The following is a 23,833-nucleotide window of genomic DNA, read 5'->3' on the forward strand; positions in this document are numbered from 1 at the left end:
TGTATGGAGTGGTTGGGTCGCCGGAAAGCAAGTGCACCACCATGGCAGCCAACCATGGTGGTTGTCGCCGTTTATACCTTTCTGCCGCTGTGTACCACCACCGACCACCACAAGGGTGGTAGCGGGTGTGTGTTTATTTAGTATCGTATGTGTGTGTTTATTTCGTGAGTTCATTGTAATTGTAAAAATTGGAATAATGAAAAGAAACTCAAACCACCACCGTAGGGTGGTGGCTGCCGCCACCGGCCGCCGTGTCGGGTGGCGGTGTGCCTTGTTGGATCGTGACTTGTTTGGATGTTTGGACAAAGGGACTAACAAACCCTAATGGGCCTAATGAACCCTAAGGGGCCCAATGAAGCTTAATGGACCTAAAAGCCCAAACAGATGACTAATGGGCCTAGTAAAACCTTAATGAGTCTAGTTAACCTTAATTGATCAAAATACATATCATTTGGGCCTAATGGACTAAGATGGGGTTGGAAACCCTAATTAGGGTTTAGAAAACCCTAATATTGGATTTATGGGCTTGGACTTATTGGGACCCACTTTTGGGCCATTGGAATAATGGAATTGTGTGATTAAGCCCAATCACACCATATGACTTATTTAGAAGAATGATGGACTTAATGGATTAAGTCCTTAATGGGTTAAGTGAGAAACACTTAACCCTAATCGTCATTTTATGTGAAACCCTAATTTCACATAGGTGTATTGTTGGGCCTTCTATTGGGCCTTGATGATTGTGTTATTAATGGGACTGGGGTAAGGCCCATGTAAGGGGTTTGGGCCCAATTTGGAAAATTGGGCCATAGATGGGCCATAGTTTGGGCCTTAATGATTATATGATGTTGGGCCTTAGAATGAGGCCATGTATAGGCCTAGGCCCAATTTGGAAAATTGGGCCATGTGTTGAGCTTTGATTCCTAATTGACTTTGGGCCTATGGTTTGGGCCTTGGGCTTGAATAAGCCAAGCTAGGGGTAATGTGGTAATTACCCAAAGAACGTACTTATGATTATGTAGTAGGACCCAATTATTAATTGGGTGTTATTTTGGTGTTGACAGTTCGGGAATCTGTCATCCAGCAGCTGGGGTTGAGTCTGCGGGACTTCAGCAGAGTGGGATTGTGTCTTCGGGACTTCAGCGGTGTGAGGTGAGTTACCTTCCAGTAGCGGTGGGTCTACGGCCACAATGTCGGCCCACCAGTAGGAGTTGTATGATAGATGATTGTCTTTGTGATATTCATCTAGGATTGCTACTACCTGATATGTTTATGTGCTAGCATGATATGTTATATGTGATAGTGGTAGTAGGGGGAGCATAGTCCCCAGGTTCGGTCGTTAGGACCGAAGGGTAGGTCGAGCACCCCAGAATTGTCTGACAGTATGTTTATGTTATGATATTATATGGTAGTAGTAGGAGGTGAAATAATCCTCGTATGTCGGTCGTAAGGACCGACGGGTACGTCAAGCACCCCAGAATGGCTTGACCTGGGTAAGTCAAGCACCCCAGAATGGCTTGACCTGGGTAGTCTGGCACCCAAGAATTGTCTGGCAGTATATGTGTGTTATATGGTAGTGGTAAGGGTGAAATAGTCCCCGGTAGTCGGGTGAAACAGACCGACGGGTAAGTCAAGCACCCCAGAATGGCTTGACCTGGGTACGTCAAGCACCCCAGAATGGCTTGACCTGGGTAAGTCAAGCACCCTAGAATGGCTTGACCTGGGTAGTCAGGCACCCCAGAATTGCCTGACAGTATGTTATTGTATGGTGTGTGGTATGATGGGGGAACCCACTAAGCTTCGTGCTTATGTTTACAGTTTTGGTTTCAGGTACTCGTTTTCAAAGGAAAGGAGTCGGCTTGATCGCAGTGCATCACACTATGTTTTCCGCACATGAGATCTTTGGGATTACACTCTGATATGGTTTTATGATAATATGTTTTGATTATTCACACTTTGGTTTTGACATGAGATATTAATATGAATGTTTTTATACTGATGGTTTTATATAATAACATAATTAACACGAAATTTTTGGTCTTGAATTGTGGGATGTTACAAGTTGGTATCAGAGCCTTGGTTTGAGGGATTCGGGCACACTCCCGGGTGTGTCTGAACTCAAACTAAGGACTTGGTATGGAAATTTTCAAAAGTAAAATCATTTTATAAAAAGAAGTTTGAAAAGAATTTGAAAGAGAATAGAACATTGAAAAGAACAAGGTGTGTGATGCGTGCAATCAGCCGAGCTCAAGTAAGTTTTCCCCAAGATACCTATACATGTTATGTTACGATATGATATGATATGATTATGAGAACTAAATGCTAGATTAGGGCTAAGGATCTAGGAAGGATGCCTTATATGCCTATTGTATGTGCTTGTAGACTCGCATGCTAGTACTGATCAGTTAGTGATAGGATAGCCTGTTTAGGTTATGCCTGATTGTATGAGCCTTTGAATTGCATGTACAGATTCCTGATTAGAGGATAGAATGATTTGATTGGAATATGATGGTTAGAGTTTCCATTGTCTGAATGATGCTTGCTTTGTGCTTTGTGGGACTCTTTGTGATGTGAGTTAGCTACTAAGTGAATATGCTAAGTCACATGGAACACAGGCCGGATAATCTCAGAGTGACAGATTGGACCCTATTGCGCAGCTCTTGTTTGAGTCCAACCATTCTAGGGATGGGTCTTTTTCTCGAAGGATTATCTAATCTCTGTTGCATGTGGCTATATTCATAAGGTAGCTAGTTGACATTACTGGGAATCTTCCAGCAGCTGAGGACTGGGTGGGTACGGGAACCTAGGGAAACCTAGGATATGATTCAGTGGGTTAGTAGTGAGGCTCAGTGAGACTTGGGTGTACCATTTTGAGGAAGTGACTTGGAGGATTCGGGAGGATTGCTGAGGAAAGTATGGATAGGTGTGGAAGGTAGTATTGGGCCCGTACTACTGAAAGCACAGGATCCATACTCGAATCGGTGAGAGTCTTGGAGAATCTAATAAGCTTCAGGGAAGAGTTTGTGACCCAGTTTAGGTACAGAGGATTTTCCAGTTGTTGCAGCTTAGTCATCGGAAAGCGAGCTAGTGAGCGTGACAGGGTGTCAGACCCTGAAGGATATGATTTCCAAGAGTTGCAGATGCAGGATCGATTTGGGAGCACCCTGGAAAGAGAGGTGTGTGCCAGGTGCGTATAGTAGAGGGTCCCAGGAAGAGACCCATGACTTCTGATCATCGGGTGAAAGGCCAGCAGGGCCTGATTCAGTGCAGCGCAAACGAGAAAGTACACGAGGGAGTTTGTCACTCCAACGGTTTAGGCTGCTACAGGTGTGGTAGGGTTGATCATATCAGCTGGAGGTGACTAGGATTCCTCCAGTTGTTGCGGGTATGTCATCTTTTACTGTTACTAGATGGACGTTAGGAATACGTATTGCGTTGGAATTGTGAGCAAGTTTGGATAAGTCGGATCTCGGGTCAGTTTTCTGCTAGTGTTTGGGTTATCAAGGATCATATATGCCATCATGCATGCCGAAAGGTCCTTGATGAACCCACAGAGGGATGCATCTAGCGGAGTGGGTTCCGCGTGTACCGTTATCATTTCGGATCTTTGTCGGGATCTACGCAGGAGTATTATTTAGAGGATACTCGGTCAGGGTTGGAGTGATAGTTCTCCAGTGAAGTCAGCATTCAGAGGTTCTATCATTCTTCAGGTATGGTCGGTAATTGTCTATGGATGAACTTTGGAGTCCAAGGCACTACTATTGGTAGAACAGAGCTGGTGACATGAAGAGGGTAGTGTCAGTTGCGGGTGTTAGATGCACGAGTGTTCGGTCATAGGATGTTCAAGAGGGTGGTATTTTCGCATGGGTTGTGTTCGGTTAGAGTTCAGTGGTACTACAAGATTGGAAGTGGGAACGAGGATTCGTCAGCTAGAGTGAAGATTAAGGTCTTCAATTGACAGCATGTTAGATGGATTGAGGTGTCAGACTGGATCAGATTTCAAGAGTACTCATCGAGATTTCCGAGGATGGGAGATCTCAAGGTTTAATCGGCAATTAAGCACTAGCATTGGCAGGCACAGGTTGTCATCAGTGGGATACTAGAAAGCGAGAAGGATTGGGAATCCCTCAATTCTCGCAGGCCGTGAGGACTTAGTTGAGTTTAAGTGAGGGAGAGACTTTTTATAAAGTCCTCCAAATGTGAGTTCTGGTTGCACGGGGTGCAATCTCTTGGGCACCTTGTCAACCAGAAGGGTATTCTAGTCGATCCGGCCAAGATAGAGGTCGTGATGCAGTGGGAGATTCCGAGGTCTCCATCTGAGATTCGGAGTTCCCTGGGTCTAGCGGGTTATTACCGGAGATTTATACAGGTCTTCTCCGAGATCGTGGTTCCTTTGACCCGACTGACCAAGAAGTCAATGGCCTTTCGTTGGGGGCCTGAGTAGCAGGCAGCCTTCGAAACTCTTAGACAGCGGTTGTGCGAGACACCGATCCTCACCCTGCCGGAGGGTGTAGATGATTTTGTGGTTTACGGTGACGCTTTGATCACGTGCATGGGTGCAGTACTGGTACAGTGGGGTCACGTGATAGCAGGTTTCGGGAACCAGGTTAGAGTTCCAGTTAGGACTCAAGTTCAGTTGAGGGTTAGGTCGAGTGCGTGTTCGACCCGGTTTGGAAAGTGTTGTAAGACTACGGGAGTAACCGTAGCATTCACTAGCAGTCAGATAGTATGGAAAGTGTTGTAAGACTACGGGAGGTAGCCGTAGCATTCACTAGCGGTCAGATAGTATGGAAAGTGTTGTAAGACTACGGGGGTAGCCGTGGCATTCACTAGCGGTCAGATAGTACGGAAAGTGTTGTAAGTCTGCAGGTGTAGCCGTATCATTCACTAGCAGCAGATAGTGTGAGGGGTGTTGTAAGTCTGCGGGTGTAGTCGTAGCATTCACCAGGTTGGCAGATAGTGTTAGGGTGTTGTAAGTCTGCGGGTGTAGTCGTAGCATTCACCAGGTTGCCAGATAGTGTTAGAGTGTTGTAAGTCTGCGGGTGTAGCCGTAGCATTCACCAGGTTGCCAGATAGTGTTAGGGTGTTGTAAGTCTGCGGGTGTAGCCGTAGCATTCACCAGGTTGCCAGATAGTGTTAGAGTGTTGTAAGTCTGTGGGTGTAGTCGTAGCATTCACTAGCAGCTAGATAGTGATAGAGTGTTGTAAGTCTGCGGGTGCAGCCGTAGCATTCACTAGGTTGGTAGATGGCATGAGCGTGTTGTTAGAACACGGGAGGAACAGTAGTACCCACCAGTTCGGGTGCAGCAGTGAGGATATGGAAATCTACAGATCGGTTTATGGATTTCCATAGAGGGATTAGATCTAGTTAATCCAGTAATGAGACTGTAGGGATGCCACTACAGTTATGAGATCAGGGAAGCAATGGACGGCTTAAGGTCGTTTGTGATGTAAGGCTACCATTGGTTAGGTAGCAATCAATTTTAGTCTTGGATTTGATGATGACAGGATTCGACGCATGGACCCGATCGGTTAGATCAGAAAGTTGTTAGAGCCTCAGTGGCATGATAACTAGTGGCAACTAGTTCCAGAGAAGGATTTCGTTTAGAAGTCGTGTAAGGCGACTAAGTGGGAGTCCGTTGGCTCCGCAGCCGGGCAGGAACCCGATATTTCATATAATTAGTGAACGAATGGGGACCATGGAGGTCTCATTAGATTTTGGAAAGCAGCCGTGTGGCAACATACTGCTTCAGGCAGTTCAGTGTTCGGGCAGTTTCAGCGTCTGGGCAGTATTAGTACTTGTGTCTTAGGTTGCAAGTACTCACGGAATAGCTGGTTTATTGGGGAGTGACAAGTCACTCACAACAGGAGTATCTGGGCCTTGGGCAGGTACAAGTGATCTGCAGAGATAATTAGGTCTATGATCCTGTTTTATAATGGGAACCTCGAGTTATCGGAAATTGAGTAGCCGGTTGAAGGATAAAGTGGACTGGGTCCAACGATAATGATTTAGTATGAGTGGTCTGCCAGGGATTCAGACCATCTCGAGACAGCAGATTCAGATCGAGTAAATGTTACCTTGTTGCGAGAAATTCGTTCATCTACGGATTGTAGGGCTTTACGAGGATTGGTCATGGCTACCCTGGGAAGGGTAGGGTGTGCCCAGGATGGTGACCATGTTACTAGAATGATTGGGTGTGTAAGGAATGGTAAGGAATGATTTCGAGGACGAAATCTAATTTAAGTGGGGGAGAGTTGTAACACCCTGTTTATTTATTAAATAAATAAACAAATTAATGAACGAATAGAAGCCCTAAAATAGATAATTATATATAAAATGATGGTCTCGTAGTGCTAATTGTCACACTCTAAGAGATTGGGGGTTAAAAGTGTAAAATCCGGACTTAATTTCTAAGTTTTATGGAAGGCAGGGACTAAATGGAAATTATTGGGACTTCATTGAAGAGATTTTTGAGGCCTAGGGGCTGTTTGGTAAATCAGGTATCAAATTTGAAGGGGGTTTCCGAAGCTGGGCTAGAAAAGGTAAAATTTGGGCCTAGTTTGAAAAGGTATGGGAAGTGAGGGACTAATTGTGGCATTATGGAAGAATGTTTAAGGGCATCGGGTATATAGGGAACAAACCCTAACCCTATTGACCATCTTATGCAGTCGTCACCCTCCAACCTTATACCTCCCTCACCGGCCGCCACGCTCTCCATTTTCACTTCCGACTGCTGCCATCACCGTTAGAGCCCTCGTCGGCCACCAGTTGCATCACCGAGTCCGACAGCTAGGTTACACCTGCTGCATTGCCGTGGGACATCCGCCATCCTCCTCCCCACTGTTGTTCCAGCCGCCGTTTGAGTCGTTGCACCGCCTGTGAGGAAGACGAAGCCACCGCCGGACGCCGCATCTCCCAGCGACATCGGTGGCCCTTGTGCCGTCAGTGAAGACCGAGCAGATTCCCTCCTTCGTAGCTGCTGCTGATGTTATTTGCTTCATCCCTCCTCCTCTGTAATTTCGGCGCTAGACCACAGTCACAACCCGCCGCCCGCTACTGTTGTCGTTGTGGCTCGCTGCCACCGTTGCCTCCTTGTGGTTGGTTCGCTCCGTCCAGTACTTCGGCGTGGGGCAGCCTCAGCTTGGCTGTGGGTTTCACACATGTATGTGCTCGGGAGAATTTATATCAGTTTATGTCCATTGTGTGTGTATGTGTGTATGGAGTGGTTGGGTCGCCGGAAAGCAAGTGCACCACCATGGCAACCAACCATGGTGGTTGCCGTCGTTTATACCTTTCTGTCGCCGTGTACCACCACTAACCACCACAAGGGTGGTAGCGGGTGTGTGTTTATTTAGTATCGTATGTGTGTGTGTTTATTTCGTGAGTTCATTGTAATTGTAAAAATTGGAATAATGAAAAGAAACTCAAACCACCACCGTAGGGTGGTGGCTGCCGCCACCGGCCGCCGTGTCGGGTGGCGGTGTGCCTTGTTGGATCGTGACTTGTTTGGATGTTTGGACAAAGGGACTAACAAACCCTAATGGGCCTAATGAACCCTAAGGGGCCCAATGAAGCTTAATGGACCTAAAAGCCCAAACAGATGACTAATGGGCCTAGTAAAACCTTAATGAGTCTAGTTAACCTTAATTGATCAAAATACATATCATTTGGGCCTAATGGACTAAGATGGGGTTGGAAACCCTAATTAGGGTTTAGAAAACCCTAAATTGGATTTATGGGCTTGGACTTATTGGGACCCACTTTTGGGCCATTGGAATAATGGAATTGTGTGATTAAGCCCAATCACACCATATGACTTATTTAGAAGAATGATGGACTTAATGGATTAAGTCCTTAATGGGTTAAGTGAGAAACACTTAACCTTAATCGTCATTTTATGTGAAACCCTAATTTCACATGGGTGTATTGTTAGGCCTTTTATTGGGCCTTGATGATTGTGTTATTAATGGGCCTGGGGTAAGGCCCATGTAAGTCAAGCAGACCGACGGGTAAGTCAAGCACCCCAAAATGGCTTGACCTGGGTACGTCAAGCACCCCAGAATGGCTTGACCTGGGTAAGTCAAGCACCCCATAATGGCTTGACATGGGTAGTCAGGCACCCTAGAATTGCCTGACAGTATGTTATTGTATGGTGTGTGGTATGATGGGGGAACCCACTAAGCTTCGTGCTTACGGTTTACAATTTTGGTTTCAGGTACTCGTTTTCAAAGGAAAGGAGCCGACTTGGTCGCAACGCATCACACTATGTTTTCCGCACATGAGATCTTTGGGATTACACTCTGATATGGTTTTATGATAATATGTTTTGATTATTGACACTTTGGTTTTGACATGAGATATTAATATGAATGTTTTTATACTGATGGTTTTATATAATAACATAATTAAAACAAAATTTTTGGTCTTGAATTGTGGGATGTTACACCTCTACCGTATTCCTCTCGGCCATCTAAATGTCACATCATTTTCTTTTTACTACACTGAGTTGTCCACCTCAAGAAGATTCACTGCACGGTATAAACATCAACAAGTTTGGTGCCCCCCCCCCCCCCCCGGCTTGGCCATAGTGTGTGGTGGGTGTATTCCTTTTGTTTTAAATGAACAAATGAAAGTTATATATTTTCTAAAGAACAAATTAAGTAAATTATCTTATTTATAAGGGATAATGTCATAAAAGTGTTATGTTTGTTAGAAACTTACGTTTTTACCATTTGACGAAATTTTGGTTTGTTTATGTCGCAAACTTGCAATTTTTTCTTCAGTTTTACCCTTTTTACATGTTAAACTTGTCACCCTAGGCCAGATGTGCGCCAACTGAGCGTGATTAGTTGACGTGGATACCCACATGAGCGTCCTCCATTTCACTAAAAAAATTAATCATTTTAGGAAGGAACTGGGGAAGCTATGATTCGTTTATGACACAAACTTGCAAAATAAAAATCGATTTTGCTCTTTGTAGAGGTTAAACCGGTCACCTTAGGCCAAATGTGTGCTGACTGGGTGTGGTTAGCTGATATGGATGCCCACATCAACGTCCTCCTTTTCACTGAAAAAATAATCATTTTTGGGAAGGAAATTGGAAATTTAAGATTCGTTTATACCGCAAACTTGCAATTTTTTCGGTTTTACCCTCTTTTTACAGGTTAAACTGGTCATCCTATTTCACAGGTCCGTTGACTGAGCGTGATTAGCTGACGTGGATGCCCACATCAGCTTATTCCTTTTCACTAGAAAAATTAATCATTTTGGAAAGAAAATCAGAAAGCCAGGATTCGAAGCCTGCACCTCCACCCTATACACCCAACGTGTTTTCCACTAGGCTAACAAGGGAACTTATGATTATCTCCTTCAGATTAATATATAACCTAATCGGAATTATATATATATATATATATATATATATATATATATATATATATATATATGTATTTTATTATTCATGTATTGAATATGTATTTTTTTCTATTTTCAATATAAATATTTATTTTTTTGTATTATCAATATGAATACTTTTTTTTATATTTTCAATAAATACGGATTTTTTCGTATTATTAATACATGTGCGTATTTTTTCGTATTTTTAAAATAGATATACGTTTGTAAAGGTATTTATATATCTAAAAACTTATTTGTACACTTAAAAAAGTTTACAACCGAAAACATATTTATATATTTGAAAGAGTATTTTGTAGATGTAAAACATATTTATATATTTAATTGTAAAAATACTTATTTAAGTGTATACACAAACAAAATACGTTTTAAATGTATAAATAGCTTTAAAAATTCACATAAAATATATACTTTTATGTTTTTGAATTTCAAAATCATAAAAGAGATTATGCTTTTAAAAATATTTTTATGCTTATTAAATATAAATCAATACATTTTTACTCTATAGATAGGATTTTCATTACAAAAATACATTTTAAAAGGCCTACATGTTTAGTAAATGAATAATACAAAAAAAATATATGTATTTATAAATTATATACGAAATCTATATATTTATATTGAATATATATATATATATATATATATATATATATATATATATATATATATATATATTGGTATATCGAATATAGGTATTTATATTGAAAATACAAAATATATATATATATATATATATATATATATATATATATATATATATATATATATAACTATTTATATTGAAAATACCAACAAAAAGAATATTTATATTGATAATACGAAAAAGTATGCATTTATATTGAAAATACCAAAAAAATATTTATATTGGTAATACAAAAAATACATATTACTACTGAAAATACATAATAAAATAATAATAATAATAATAATAATAATAAATCTAAATCAAAATTGTATTTAAATTTTTTCAATGATATCATTATAGGGAAATTATCAGAAAAATACCAATATTTTTAGAAAAGTTACACTTTAGTCCCAAGATTTTTTTTTTGAACATAAAAGCCTCGATTATTTGTAAAAACACGATAATATATCATTATTGTTAAAAGAAAAATATTTTTTTTTGTAAACTTGAGCTAAAATGAAGGGCTAATGCCATAAAAGCCCTTAGGTTTTTAAAAAATTGTCGGTTTTACCCTTTGGTCTCTTTTGTGTTCATTAAAGCCTAATATTTAGACTAATTGTGTCAATATTGTCATTTAACAGGTAAACAACCGGTTACCCTCTCTACTTTCCCTGTCTTCTCCTTCACACACATAAACACACACTCAAAAATTGATTTGCAGGTTTCTCTTGAGAAGCTTTCTAACACAACACGCACCAAAATCGATTGAGGGATGGATTATTGAGAAGAATGACTTTGTTTGAAGCTATCTTGAACCCCGCCACTTTTTTCTTCATTATTTTCATATTTGGAGTTACTTCGTTTTTTATTTCTATCTACAAATTGGATTTCAAGAAACGATTTTTTATTTCTATCTGGTAAGAGCATTGTCTACCCAATGAAATCGATCTTGGCATCCCAAATACGAAACAGCTTCAGTTTGAATCTATCTTGAACCTCATCACTTCTTTCTTTATAGTTTTCATATTTGATGAACAGGGGAACTACCAACACTCAAGTTCATTCACCCAAATGGAATTATTGAAATTTGTCGGGCAGCCATACTAACGTCGTTAACCAACGCATTCCAACTGTTCGATAAAATGCCTCAGTTAGGCTCATCAAGTTCATACTTCTCAGTGGCTGTCGAGATGGCCAGAAAGAAATTCAAGCCAATTACAACCACATTCGGCATCAAACAGGCACCATGATTGTTGGGGTTTACATCAGGATTCAGAGATTGTGTAAGTTGAAAAAGACCATGGAAGCTAATGCTTTGCTTGATGGATTCTGCTCGATTGATTCTTTCAAGAAACATGAAGCCTAATTCATATATTGACACATCTGATTCATGGATATTTCATGAAGGGGAAGTTAATTATCTATCCCCTTTTCTCTTATACGAGCGTAAGGTCATCAGTTTACATAGTTGTACATATGCATTATTTTCTTATACCTGTGTGAGAGAAAGAGGGCGTGCTTCGTCATTTTGGAACTTTCTATTCTTTGTCTCTATCATATACATAGGGCGTATATGTGTATACATTAAGACAATCATTTTTGTTTCCATAAAGATGGTGATGGTTAGATGATTATTAAGAAGGCGTGTGGCTGGGATGACGAGATTTGAATATCGCAGGTGGCAGAGATGGTGTTTGTGTTGATGATGTAGGATGGGGATGGTTTCTTTGTTGCAGGTTTTATTGATGTAGAGATGCAAAAGAAAGAAGAGAAGAAAGAAGTGAAGAAAAAGAGCACAATCAATTTCTTTCAATATTGGTGACCGGCAGTTGACTGGGAAACTCCCTAAAAGGGCATTAGTGAAAAAATTAAATCAAATATCCGGCTTTACCGAACATAAAAGAGGCCAAAGGGTAAAACCGATAATTTTTTGAAAACTTAAGGGCTTTTATGGCATTAGCCCTAAAATGAAATAATTGAGATTTTTATGTTAAAAAAAAATCTTAGGACTAAAGTGTAACTTTCCTTAAAATATTGAGACTTTTCTGAAAATTTCTCTGTCATTATATATCATTTGTTCAGGCAATAAGCACAAGAAGTCTTCTAGTCTAGTGGTAAGCTTATCTAGTGGTAAGCTTATGGGTTTATTAGTTGCAGGTTTTCAGGTTTGATTCCTACCCAACCCATTACCTTATTTTTGAGTTTTTATAATATTGCAAAGCAACACAATCAGCACACACATCGTTGACACGTCACCAAAAGTAACATACTCAGCGTACACGTGGATGCCACCTGTACAAGTTACCAACTTAACCTGTAAAAAAGGCATAATCGAATTTTTTTTTGTAAGTTTGCGGCATAAACGAACCAAAATCTTGTCAAATGGTAAAACTGACATTCACGGCCAAACTTGAGGCTTTTTATGACATTATCCATATTTATAAATAAAGTGTTGTTTGTTATTTAGAAGCAAAAAATACATGAAGTCTGCGGACCACCTCTGCAACCCTCCGCAACAGAAGAGGTGAACCACAATAATAACCTAATTAACTATGATCTCAAAACTATTGAATATAAATAAAAATCTTATTATTTAATCACCATATTAGTTAGACTTTATTCATTGTATAATGTTTCGAGTAATCAACTAAACACTTGAATTAAGCATCAGTCATGCCATGTTATAAACATGCATACCATGTTTATCTATGGTCCTTCCTTTGTGAACAGATCGATTGGACACTATTCCAATAATTCTCATTTTACAATTTCAAATTCTTATCACTACTTAGAATGTGTTAGAATTCAACCTTACATGCAATATCCTTTTGTGATGTCGAGGCTTCAAAGTCACAGAGACTTTGCCAACGATATTACAAAATGTTACATTGGACCTTTTGTTACTAAAAACAATTCCAAACAAAGTTTCAAATTCAAGGTACACACCTTGAACACCTTCCTTGCATTAAAGTTTTTAACTCATATGTAGATTTAATCATCAACTTCCACTATGGAAATATTTCCATATTCCCATATGACCATCAATTCTGAACAAGAGTCGCCCCCACTCAGAATTATGCCAATATGGTCCGTCCAAACTAATACCATACTTCCAACTGTCCACAAGCAACCAATCCTTTGGTATAACCTCATATTGTTCTTAACAGTTGTTCAACTTTAGTCACACAAAGTTCTAGTCCTTTTTCCCTTTCAATGCCCAAGGCATTTGGAAAAATCAGAACAAGTGAATATTATAGCATATGTAATGAAACCTATATCCAAAGCACATGGGACTTGATTCATAATGTCTTACATAAAGACCTGATATATGATCAGTCTCTTGCTATAATATTTCCCATATATCGAATTTCCAATGTTGAATCATTTCAACACGATATTCATATATGTCCGTCATAAAATTCTATGCAATCTAAACTTTTAGATTTGAAATGAAGTATAAGTGTCCTCTCCCCTGGAATCTTTCTATAGTAAAACAATTTCCAAACTTTGCAACTTGCAAACTGAAAACTTTGTTTCCTATAGTATTGCCAACTTGCAACACTTAGCATAACAATTATGCTCCCATTCGCATAATAATTATGCTCCCACTAGCTTTGACATGTACCCAGAAATCAACTGGACTTCTAGAAATCAATACTTTTTGACTTCCTTACTAAAGTGCAAATTTCTGATACGTGATGCTTCGATAAGTCTTCATCTAGACTTCTCAAGCTTATACACCCTCATTAGATATCACATGTGTGTGTTTAAACCATTTCAGAACTTATATCTATAAGTCCTAAACGTTCAAACAGTACCTTGCCATTTCTCACAATTCGAACTATGAAAAAGGGATGTCGTAATCATATTGCGAATTTTAGAATGCAATTATCACAACCACTAACCATAATGATATTTATCAAATCTTTAAAATCTACTAGCGAAAGTGTTTCCTCATAATCATTTTCATGAATTTGAGCGAAATCTTTTGCCACCTAGATTTTATGGTGTATTTGTTCCCATACATGTGAATCTATCATTTCCAACCTACAATTATAAGACAAGGTTTATGACAATTCAAATTCTAATTTAGCTTTCATGGACTGAACTTTACTTGTTCTTAATTTCTTGCCTTCCGGTAGCACAAGGGCCTACCAGCGCTTCCATGTTGTTTAAGCAGCTCACCTCCATTGACCAATGTACTATCATTGATCAACGTGCTCTGCCTTTTGCAGTTAAATGAGAACCATAGAACTCATAAGCATTGCCAACTCAACTGTCCTGCCGCGATCTCGGCACAAAAGGTCCCGAGTCGCTCATCCAACAACTCCATAATCCTAGTGTGGTACCCGTCTTGACGCTCCTCCATAATCTCCATGATCCCTTCCTTGACCGTATCGAAAATCATAGAAGTATGCTCCAAAATACAGCGGGTGATCTCTGGTGAAATGAACTCCCGCATCCGCTCATCCATCGGCTCAATGCCAACACTTGAGCCTGAACTACATCCTCCTCCACGAGTGCTCATCACCATTTTGAAAAGCAATCAAACAATAATCAGACCATACCCATAAAATTCTTCATCCTACAAGCTCCCTAGAATCTCAGTGACTATCCTTGGTTCGAGTATGGATCCTATGCTTTCAGTACTATGGGCCCAATACTACCTTCCATACCTATCCATACTTTCCTCAAGTACTATCCCGTATCTTCCAAGTCACCATCTCGAACTGATATTCTAAATACCCTCTAAACAACACAACCAAATCCACTAAAGCACTTCCTAGGCTCTCATAGGTTTCCGACCTCACCCTGGCATCAACTGCTGAAGAACTCCCACTGATGTTAGCTAACATACTTCATGAATACAATCACATGCAAAAGAGGTTAGATAATCCTTCGAGTAAAAGACCCAACCCTACAACAGTTAGACTCAAACGAGAGTTGCACAATAGAGTTAAATCCATCACTTTGAGATTATTAAACCTTTGCAGCATGCGACTTAACATATTCACTAAATAGTTAACTCACATCATCAAGAGTCCCATAAAGCACAAAGCGACCAACATTCGTGCAGTAACACTCCAAGACATAAACCAATCAAAGTACATCTCAAGCTCACTTGCTACTACCATGCTAGGAACTTCTACTCTCACTGTCGGTTACCTTATGGATGCAAATTATACACAATACATGATCAAATAAACTGTCGAATAAAAGACTCTATCCTAGGACCACAACCATACGAGGAATAAGAAATAAGGCTAAATCAGTCATTCTAGGACTATATGATCCTAATCGTATACAATTTTTAAAGCATAAACTTAACAATACTTGTGTGTCAGGATGCAACAGTAGTGGTATGCTGGTTAGAGTACCAGTAGGTTGGTTATCGTCTAGTGGAATGCCCTAGGGTCTGTATTTAGCCACGTAGGATAGCCTGAGAACTCTTGATCTAGGCTTTCTTGCATGTTCCTTGTTTGGTTGTGGATCTAAAGCAGGATCATCTGTTCGGGTGGCTATCTCACCTCTGGTTCCTTATGGTTATGCATTTCATGGAGAGTTTCCGGTAGCGGAGCAGTGTACTTTGAAGGGTCTAATATGCGGTAGTGAGTTGTATGATTGGTAGTTGCCTGTATTTATATGCATACCTGATCTCTTGTTTGTTTATATGTCGACATATTGTGGCGGTTGAGGTTGAGGCGGTCCTGCTGTGTGTTGTAGGCCAAGAGACCAGGTGCGGGCCGATTGTAAGCCGTAGGCACGGGGGCTCGGGAATAGCGGTTGGGTTGAGGCGGCATGCCAACATACCCGGGGTAATCTAGTCCGATGACTGTGGACCCAGTTTGCATGCTTATATATGTTCTATTATGTACGGTATTTTGGGGGAACTCACTAAGCTTTGTGCTTATACAGTTGTTTATATTTCAGTATCTATCAGTGATTGTGGGAAGGCGACGGCGTGATTGTTCACACTCATTAGCAACATTGAGGATTCCGCATTTATTATATTACTCTGATTTTCGACAATTGTAATTTAGAATAAATGGTTTTCTTAAAATGAATTTATAGTTGTGAAGTTTTACCTTAATAAAAATGAAAATTTTTGGTTGTGAAAATGGGAAGTTACAATCTCCTTCATTTGGCAACCGACTTTATCATGATTGGCATCGTTATCCAACAAGTTTAATCTTCCAATCTCCTGTGTTCCACTTTATTCTAGCAGGACTGAATTTAGCGCATTGTCGATTGACTATCACACCTTCACCCACTATCCCCTCTTTCGACCGTCACTACTCACTACGATTGCTGACTACAAAGGTGGTCGCTACCGCAACCTTACGCCCATCGCCCACCATCTATGAAGTCTGAATTGTAAAATGTAAAGTCTATACTAGCTTACGATTTTGCAATCAAAGTATGTTTCTCACTTTTTCTATAGGTAAATTTTGTTATAAATTATTCTACGATCTTCTCTAAACCATTCATTGTACATCACAAATCTACACCTTAATTTGTTCCACTGGTACCCTTCTATTTCATTTATGATATACAAGTACACATAAAGCTTGTCATACAATTACACATGAAGCTTGGCAAGCCACTTGGAACAAGTTTGAAACTTGAGAATTGGTATTTGTAAGTTGGAACTTTGTATTTTATATTTGATTTGAAACTTTGTATTTTACATTTTTTTTTGAATTTTATATTTGATGGTTGAAATTTTAGATATTTTATATTTGAGACTTTGGATTTATTTTTAACTTTAAAATTTAGTTTTCTTGGTTTGAAAACCGAACCAAACCGAATTTTAATTTGGTTTGAGTTGCCTTGAATTTTGTTTGGACCTAAAAAATTTCAAAGCAAGGAAACTTGAAAAACCATAAATCAAACTGATTCCCACCCTACGAGAGAGGGATATAAGATAGATGGTTTAGGAGATGATATATTGATATCGCTCTTACCATGAAGACATGATAATTTTATGAGAAGGTATATTATTTGACTAGGTATGAGACCCATGTATTACATGAATTTATTTAAAAGAAAAAACTAAATATAAAATTATAAACATTTGAGAAGTTTGAATTTATAAAAAAATGAGAAAATTATTGAATTATAAAAATTAAATTGTTTTTTTCTCTAAATTTAAACAAATAATTTAGATAAACAAATAAAGGAAATTAATGAAGCTTTAATTTAATAATTTTGAAATTAAAAGGAAATTTCATTAAGGAAATTAATATGCATTTATTATTGCATTTAAATACTATGTGAAATTTAATAATATAGAAAAAGCATAAAATGGCATGTGAAATAAAAACTAATTCAAAATAACCATAAAATGACATTTGACAAATTGAATAAGAATGTGACAAGTGACAAAAAAAACCTTAATTTATTAGAGTAGATTTGAAACTTTGTATTTTAAGTTTTTTTTTTGGAATTTCATATTTGATGGTTGAAATTTTAGATATTTTATATTTGAGACTTTGGATTTATTTTTAACTTTAAAATTTAGTTTTCTCGGTTTGAAAACCGAACCAAATCGAATTTTAATTTGGTTTGAGTTGCCGTGAATTTTGTTTGGACCTAAAAAATTTCAAACTAATGAAACTTAAAAACCCATAAATCAAACTGATTCCCACCCTACGAGAGAGGGATAGAAGATAGATGGTTTAGGAGATGATATATTACCAAACACTAAGTTACAATAAGATTAAAAAATAAAATAGCTTAATCACGCTAAATTTATTGTAAACGTCAAATCGAAATATGTAGTAATAATACATACACAAAATATACATTACACTAACAATATTTATTGCTACAATTATCAGTAGAGTTTTAAAAAAGATAAAACATATATCATAGAACCCTAACCTATTGATGATAAAAGGGCAAATGTCATATTAGCCCAACCAACTTATCAGGTTTGTTTTAAAAGGTCACTAAATTATTTTTTGTGTACATTAAAGGAATAAAGTAGAATGTGACTTGTTGAAATCGTCCCTTAACCCCTTACAAGAGGTCACTCAATTATAATAATAATATAAATTAAAACAAATTAAAAAAAAAAGTGAAACATGAACATAGGCATTAACCCATCTTCATCCCTCCGTCTTCGTCTTTACTCTAAACACCGAATCCACACAGCATAACCTCAAAGCCCGTCGAAGACACCCTCATCTATTCCACCTCCGTCTTTTCTTGTCGGAAATCTCCATCGACAACCAATGACCACGTACCGGTATCTACTTCGCATCCCTGTACCGCAATCGATCGAACCATCTTCGGAAAAATCCAACACCACACTGCCATAATCGATGTCCTACAAATTGATTGAAGAACACATAAACAGACAAAAACAAACATCTAAACTCTGACCTGGAATGCCCTTAAAGCTTCAAAATCGTCAATGGTAATCAAATCCTTCTCTAATTCTTCATGAACAAACATCGTGAGAAATTGATTTGTTTGAGTTCGAATCGAAAACTGAAGATATGAGTGTTTAATAGTTGATATGAATGTTTAATAGTTGATATCAGTTTTGGGATACATAAGTCGAATGCAATTTTGGAGTCGATTTTGACTGAAATCTGTGTTCGTTGAGTTATTGGAGTCGATTTTGACTGAAATCTGGCCGATCACCTTTATCATCAGCACCGTCATGGTGCCTCCTCATATATGTGACTTCGACAGCGACGACCATTCATTCACTTCAGATGATTTCGGTTGTCTGTGGTTGGCACGATGGTTGCCGAGGGCTTGGAATTACTTGAACGCCTTGTTACATGTCTTAAAGTGAAAAATCCCGCTGAAGAACCTGATTCACTAAGCTGCAAAAGCAGCGTCGAATAGTTAGCCATGTCTAGATTCTTTACCTCACTGTCGTCTTCCAAACTTCTCTTGATCGTTATTTATTAATGTTGTTGGTCTGGTCTGTAGTATGCAAGTTCTTAGGAGGGTGAATATGGCCCACGAAGGTTAACTATGAACAGTAGATTCAAAATCAAACCGGATCTCATTTTCCTTTATTTGTTGAATTGAATATCTGAAGACAGGATGGATGCACATGCATTAATTTTTGGAAATTTAACAAACATGTTAGAAAAAAAAAGAGAGGGAGATAAATAATGCATACAAGGTGTTCGACAAAATGTAAAGCCTATATCAAACCTCTTAAGTGTTAATCCCATTTATCAAGACACATCACCATATTTTATCCGATTACCCGGTAACAAGTTAAATAAGGACCTTTTAAAACAGTAAATTCGGACTTTATTCCCTTAGTGTGCAAAAAAAATAATTTAATGATTTTTTAAAACAAATGTGACAAGTTCCTTGGGTTAAAATGACATTTGCCCGTGATAAAAATGTTTTCCAAGTGACCATTCTGAAAATTATCAAATTTGATCCGTATTTTCATCCGAAAGACCGAATCCTAGTATCCTACCAGCAACAATGTTGGATTAGGCTGGGAATCTAAAATGATATGGGCCCAATAGAAAACAGCCCTAATTTAAAACCGATTTAAATTTATTCCCACGAAACAACACTTGCTACTGAACACTGAAGAACTCGGACGTTTTCTGTGATCTTACGAGAGACTTCGAAGAAGACGCTAGATCGAGGGAAAAAAGTATGTTTCTTCTTCAGAGTTTTCTTGATTATTTTGTTCTATAGACACATTCTTGTTAGCATAAGGAAATGCATATTTGAAGATCCGAATTTCGTGTTGATCTTTACGGTGACTAGAAATTGAGTGAAATAAAATGCAGTTCTGCTGTAAATCTTTGATTTATTTATCAATTTCCGTGACATTACGAATTACGAGTAAAAAGAAGCTCGTGGAGTTGAAATTGTTAAGGCCTGTCACATTTATTTTGCTGTAGGAACTACGTTGTTAATCATATATCATCTGTTGTTGATGTACATTTCTGATCCGGTTGTCAGGCTTCTCGGATTGCCCTCATGACCATGTATACATAAACATGAACATGACAAAAAGGCCTGTAGACCTCACAGAAGTTAGATTTTACGAATACACATGTCAACATTAGCTCTTTCCTCGTGAAAATTGGCAAAGTGACTGTTCTATCTGTTGTTAAGAATAGTTTATTTTTCGTTTTCACTTTTCAAGAGAAAACCTGAATTTATCAAGAATTATGTCTGCAAATTGGAAACCCCAGAAACAAAAACCTTGAAACCCCTAGTTATCTTTGTCACCATCATCATTTTTTGCTTGAACCAGGGTAAAATGAATAAGTCCATGGACGTGCAAAATGAAAAAGAAAAGAGTACAAGAAATCAGTTAAACATCAGCTGAAAAGGCTTATTTGCTATCTGTTTAAAACTCCATGGACTGTTTAGCTATCATTACTATATAATTTGTTTTGAATTTATGGTGAAAGTTCATTTACCCAAGTGGTTCTTTCCCCTATTCTTTTATGTGCAATGTACGGAGCAATTTAAAGTTCCTACTTTTATATTATATCTAACTAGAAACTTGATCTTTTTTGTTTCAGATCATAAAAACTTTCAAGGCTATTGGATTGCTTGCTTCTAATGGCTGTATGTTACTATGTTATCTTGATCACTGTTGGAATTACAACTTACAAATTTACAATAAGTCTTGTTTATACCCTACCATTTCCCTTTGGTAGTCAACATTTGATTTGTATCTCAGGTTGAAAAACTTTTCAAAGATGAAGCTACTGAAGAAAAGGGTGAACGGGCCCGGATGGTGAGCCTTCTAAGTCTCCCATGACTTATTTTATTTGACTTTATTTCAATTTTCAAATTATTATTACAACCTATTTTCATGATTCAGGCATCCTTTGTTGGGGCCATGGCAATTGCTGATTTGGTAAAAACAACTTTAGGACCTAAAGGAATGGTTAGTCCTCTTTTTTAAGTCCAAGCCTGTTTCTTAATATTTGTGATTCATGCATCAAGATTTTGATATTTATATCCATCTAATTAATCAATTTAAGTTATTACCTTTTTGCAGGATAAGATATTACAATCCACTGGTAGAGGACACAGTGTCACTGTGACTAATGATGGTGCCACTATCTTAAAGTCTCTCCATATTGACAACCCTGCTGCCAAAGTCCTTATTGGTATCCTTGCAAATTGTCGTTATTTATGTAGTTAACTAATTATCATGTCAACTTGAGATATTCAGAAAAAGAAAACAAAGTTTCTTAATTTAATAATCAGACATCTCAAAAGTTCAAGATGATGAAGTGGGCGATGGGACTACTTCAGTGGTAGTTTTGGCTGGTGAACTTTTGAGGGAGGCTGAAAAGTTAGTAGCATCAAAAATTCATCCAATGACAATCATTTCTGGTTTTTCTTCACCCCCTTTTTTCTAAATGTACATTTTGCTGTAGTGTATATATTTGTTAAAATGCCAGGTCACTTTTTCAGGTTTCCGGATGGCTGCTGACTGTGCACGTACAGCATTGCTGGACAGAGTTATGGATAATAAAAAGGATGCAGAGAAATTTAGATCCGACTTAATGAGGATTGCAAAGACCACTTTGAGTTCAAAAATACTCTCACAGGACAAAGAACATTTTGCAAAATTGGCTGTTGATGCTGTTATGAGGCTAAAAGTCAGTAGTTCATTACATTGTTCATTGTTGTGACTTCAAAAAGTTGATAAATCTCTTATACATTTCATCTTCAATATGTTAGGGAAGCACAAATTTGGAATCCATCCAAATCATCAAGAAAGCCGGAGGGTCACTAAAAGATTCCTTTTTAGATGAAGGGTGAGTCCCAAATCCCAAATCCCAAAATATTATTATTATTATTATTTTATTCTATGGTTCTTAATTAGTTAAAAATATGTGTTTATGCAGATTTATTCTAGACAAAAAGATCGGACTAGGTCAACCAAAACGTATAGAAAATGCAAAAATCTTGGTTGCAAATACAGCAATGGACACAGATAAAGTAAAAATCTACGGGGCACGTGTCCGAGTCGACTCGATGGCGAAAGTTGCTCAAATTGAAGGAGCAGAAAAGGAGAAAATGAGAGAAAAAGTACAAAAAATAATCGGTCATGGAATCAACTGTTTTGTTAACAGACAATTAATCTACAATTTTCCCGAAGAATTATTTGCCGATTCCGGTATTCTCGCAATCGAGCATGCCGATTTTGAAGGAATCGAACGCCTGGCTTTAGTGACAGGTGGCGAAATTGCATCCACTTTTGATAATCCGGAATCTGTTAAACTCGGACACTGTAAACTTATTGAAGAAATTATGATCGGTGAAGATAAATTAATCCACTTTTCCGGAGTCCAAATGGGTCAAGCCTGTACCATTGTTTTGAGAGGAGCAAGGTACCAATTTTTACTTTACTACCTTTAACTTTTGAATTTTGACCGGATGTTTTGAATTGCAGTTTTCATGTACTTGATGAAGCTGAAAGATCGTTGCATGATGCGTTATGTGTACTGTCTCAGACTGTGAATGATAGCAGGGTTCTTTTGGGTGGTGGGTGGCCGGAAATGGTGATGGCCAAGGCGGTTGATGAGCTGGCAAGAAAGACACCTGGCAAAAAATCTCATGCGATAGAAGCTTTTTCACGTGCACTTCTTGCGATTCCTACAACTATTGCTGATAATGCTGGTTTAGATAGTGCTGAGTTGATTGCTAGGCTTCGTGCTGAGCATCATAAACAGGAGAGTAATGCTGGGATTGATGTGATAACGGGCTCTGTAAGTTTTTATTTTTATAAAATTAAGTTTTATTATAGAAAATTGTTATTTTATTTTTTTGGTTTTTGATTGGTTACAAATAGGTTGGAGATATGGCGGAGTTGGGGATATCGGAGGCGTTTAAGGTGAAGCAGGGTGTGTTGTTGTCTGCAACAGAAGCTGCTGAAATGATTCTGAGAGTTGATGAAATCATCACTTGTGCACCAAGGAGGAGAGAAGATAGAATGTAAAAATGTAGTTTATGTGTTTTTAGTTGGTTAATAATGAACTTGATGTGGACATTATTTGGTGGATTTAATGGACTTGATATGTTTTGGTTGTTTTTTGTGTGTGAAATCACGTCATATTTATTGTAAGACCAAAAAAAAGGGAACCATATTAGGCATAAAAACATAAAAACCCTTTAGTTTTCAAGTTTCGTCCATTTGACCTTTTTGTAGATTTTAGGTTTATTAAAACCGGATTTTTTTTAACCCTCCGGTTTATTAAAACTCTTATGTTTGATTGAAATGTTTGGTTTTACCATTTTTTTTCTGGTTCATAAAAAATCTTAAGTTTGGTTCTCTGGTTTATTAAAGCCTTTAAGTTTGGTAGAATTTTTTAGTTTTACGAGATAAATCTGCAAAAAAGGTAAAACTGAAAAAAAAAAAAGTTGTAAATTTGAGACATTAATGGATCTAAAATACGACTTTAGGATAAATTGCAAAAATGGTAAAATTGAAAAAAAAAAATTGCAAATTTGAGGCATTAATGGACCTAAAATATGACTTTAGGTAAAAGCGGATAAAAAACTTATAATTTAAAGGTTTTTATTGAATTTGCCCTAAATTATTCGGATAAACCATAAATTTCAATAGGCAATTGGTTCTATCTTCTATGGTATTTGAAAAATGTGTACTTCAATGGTTTTAGAAGAAAAGCCATGAAAAATAATGTTTTGACGAAAGGATTTAGACCATTTACAAATTGCGTCACCCAAAATCATATAAAGCAAAGTTGAAGGATCGTTTATGTACATTTACAAACATGCAGCATTGGTATAAGCGGAATATCC

At 37.9% G+C, this 23,833-nt stretch overlaps 1 protein-coding gene across 1 annotated transcript; it reads left to right on the forward strand.

The window, feature by feature from the left end:
- Nucleotides 1-19,522: 19,522 nt before the first annotated feature.
- Nucleotides 19,523-23,101, forward strand: LOC145165670 (T-complex protein 1 subunit beta-like). Its single transcript, XM_079084463.1, has 11 exons — nt 19,523-19,685; nt 20,572-20,617; nt 20,733-20,789; nt 20,877-20,942; nt 21,057-21,168; nt 21,269-21,397; nt 21,479-21,666; nt 21,749-21,825; nt 21,916-22,401; nt 22,464-22,779; nt 22,863-23,101. The coding sequence occupies exons 2-11, from the start codon at nt 20,612-20,614 to the stop codon at nt 23,007-23,009; spliced, it is 1,584 nt and encodes a 527-aa protein (XP_078940589.1). The 5' UTR covers nt 19,523-19,685; nt 20,572-20,611; the 3' UTR covers nt 23,010-23,101.
- The last annotated feature ends 732 nt before the right edge of the window (nt 23,102-23,833 follow it).

This window comes from Lactuca virosa, chromosome 3 (genome assembly GCF_052849685.1).
Source record: "Lactuca virosa cultivar CGN04683 chromosome 3, Lactuca_virosa_CGN04683_v6, whole genome shotgun sequence".
Classification (NCBI taxonomy): Eukaryota; Viridiplantae; Streptophyta; class Magnoliopsida; order Asterales; family Asteraceae; genus Lactuca; species Lactuca virosa.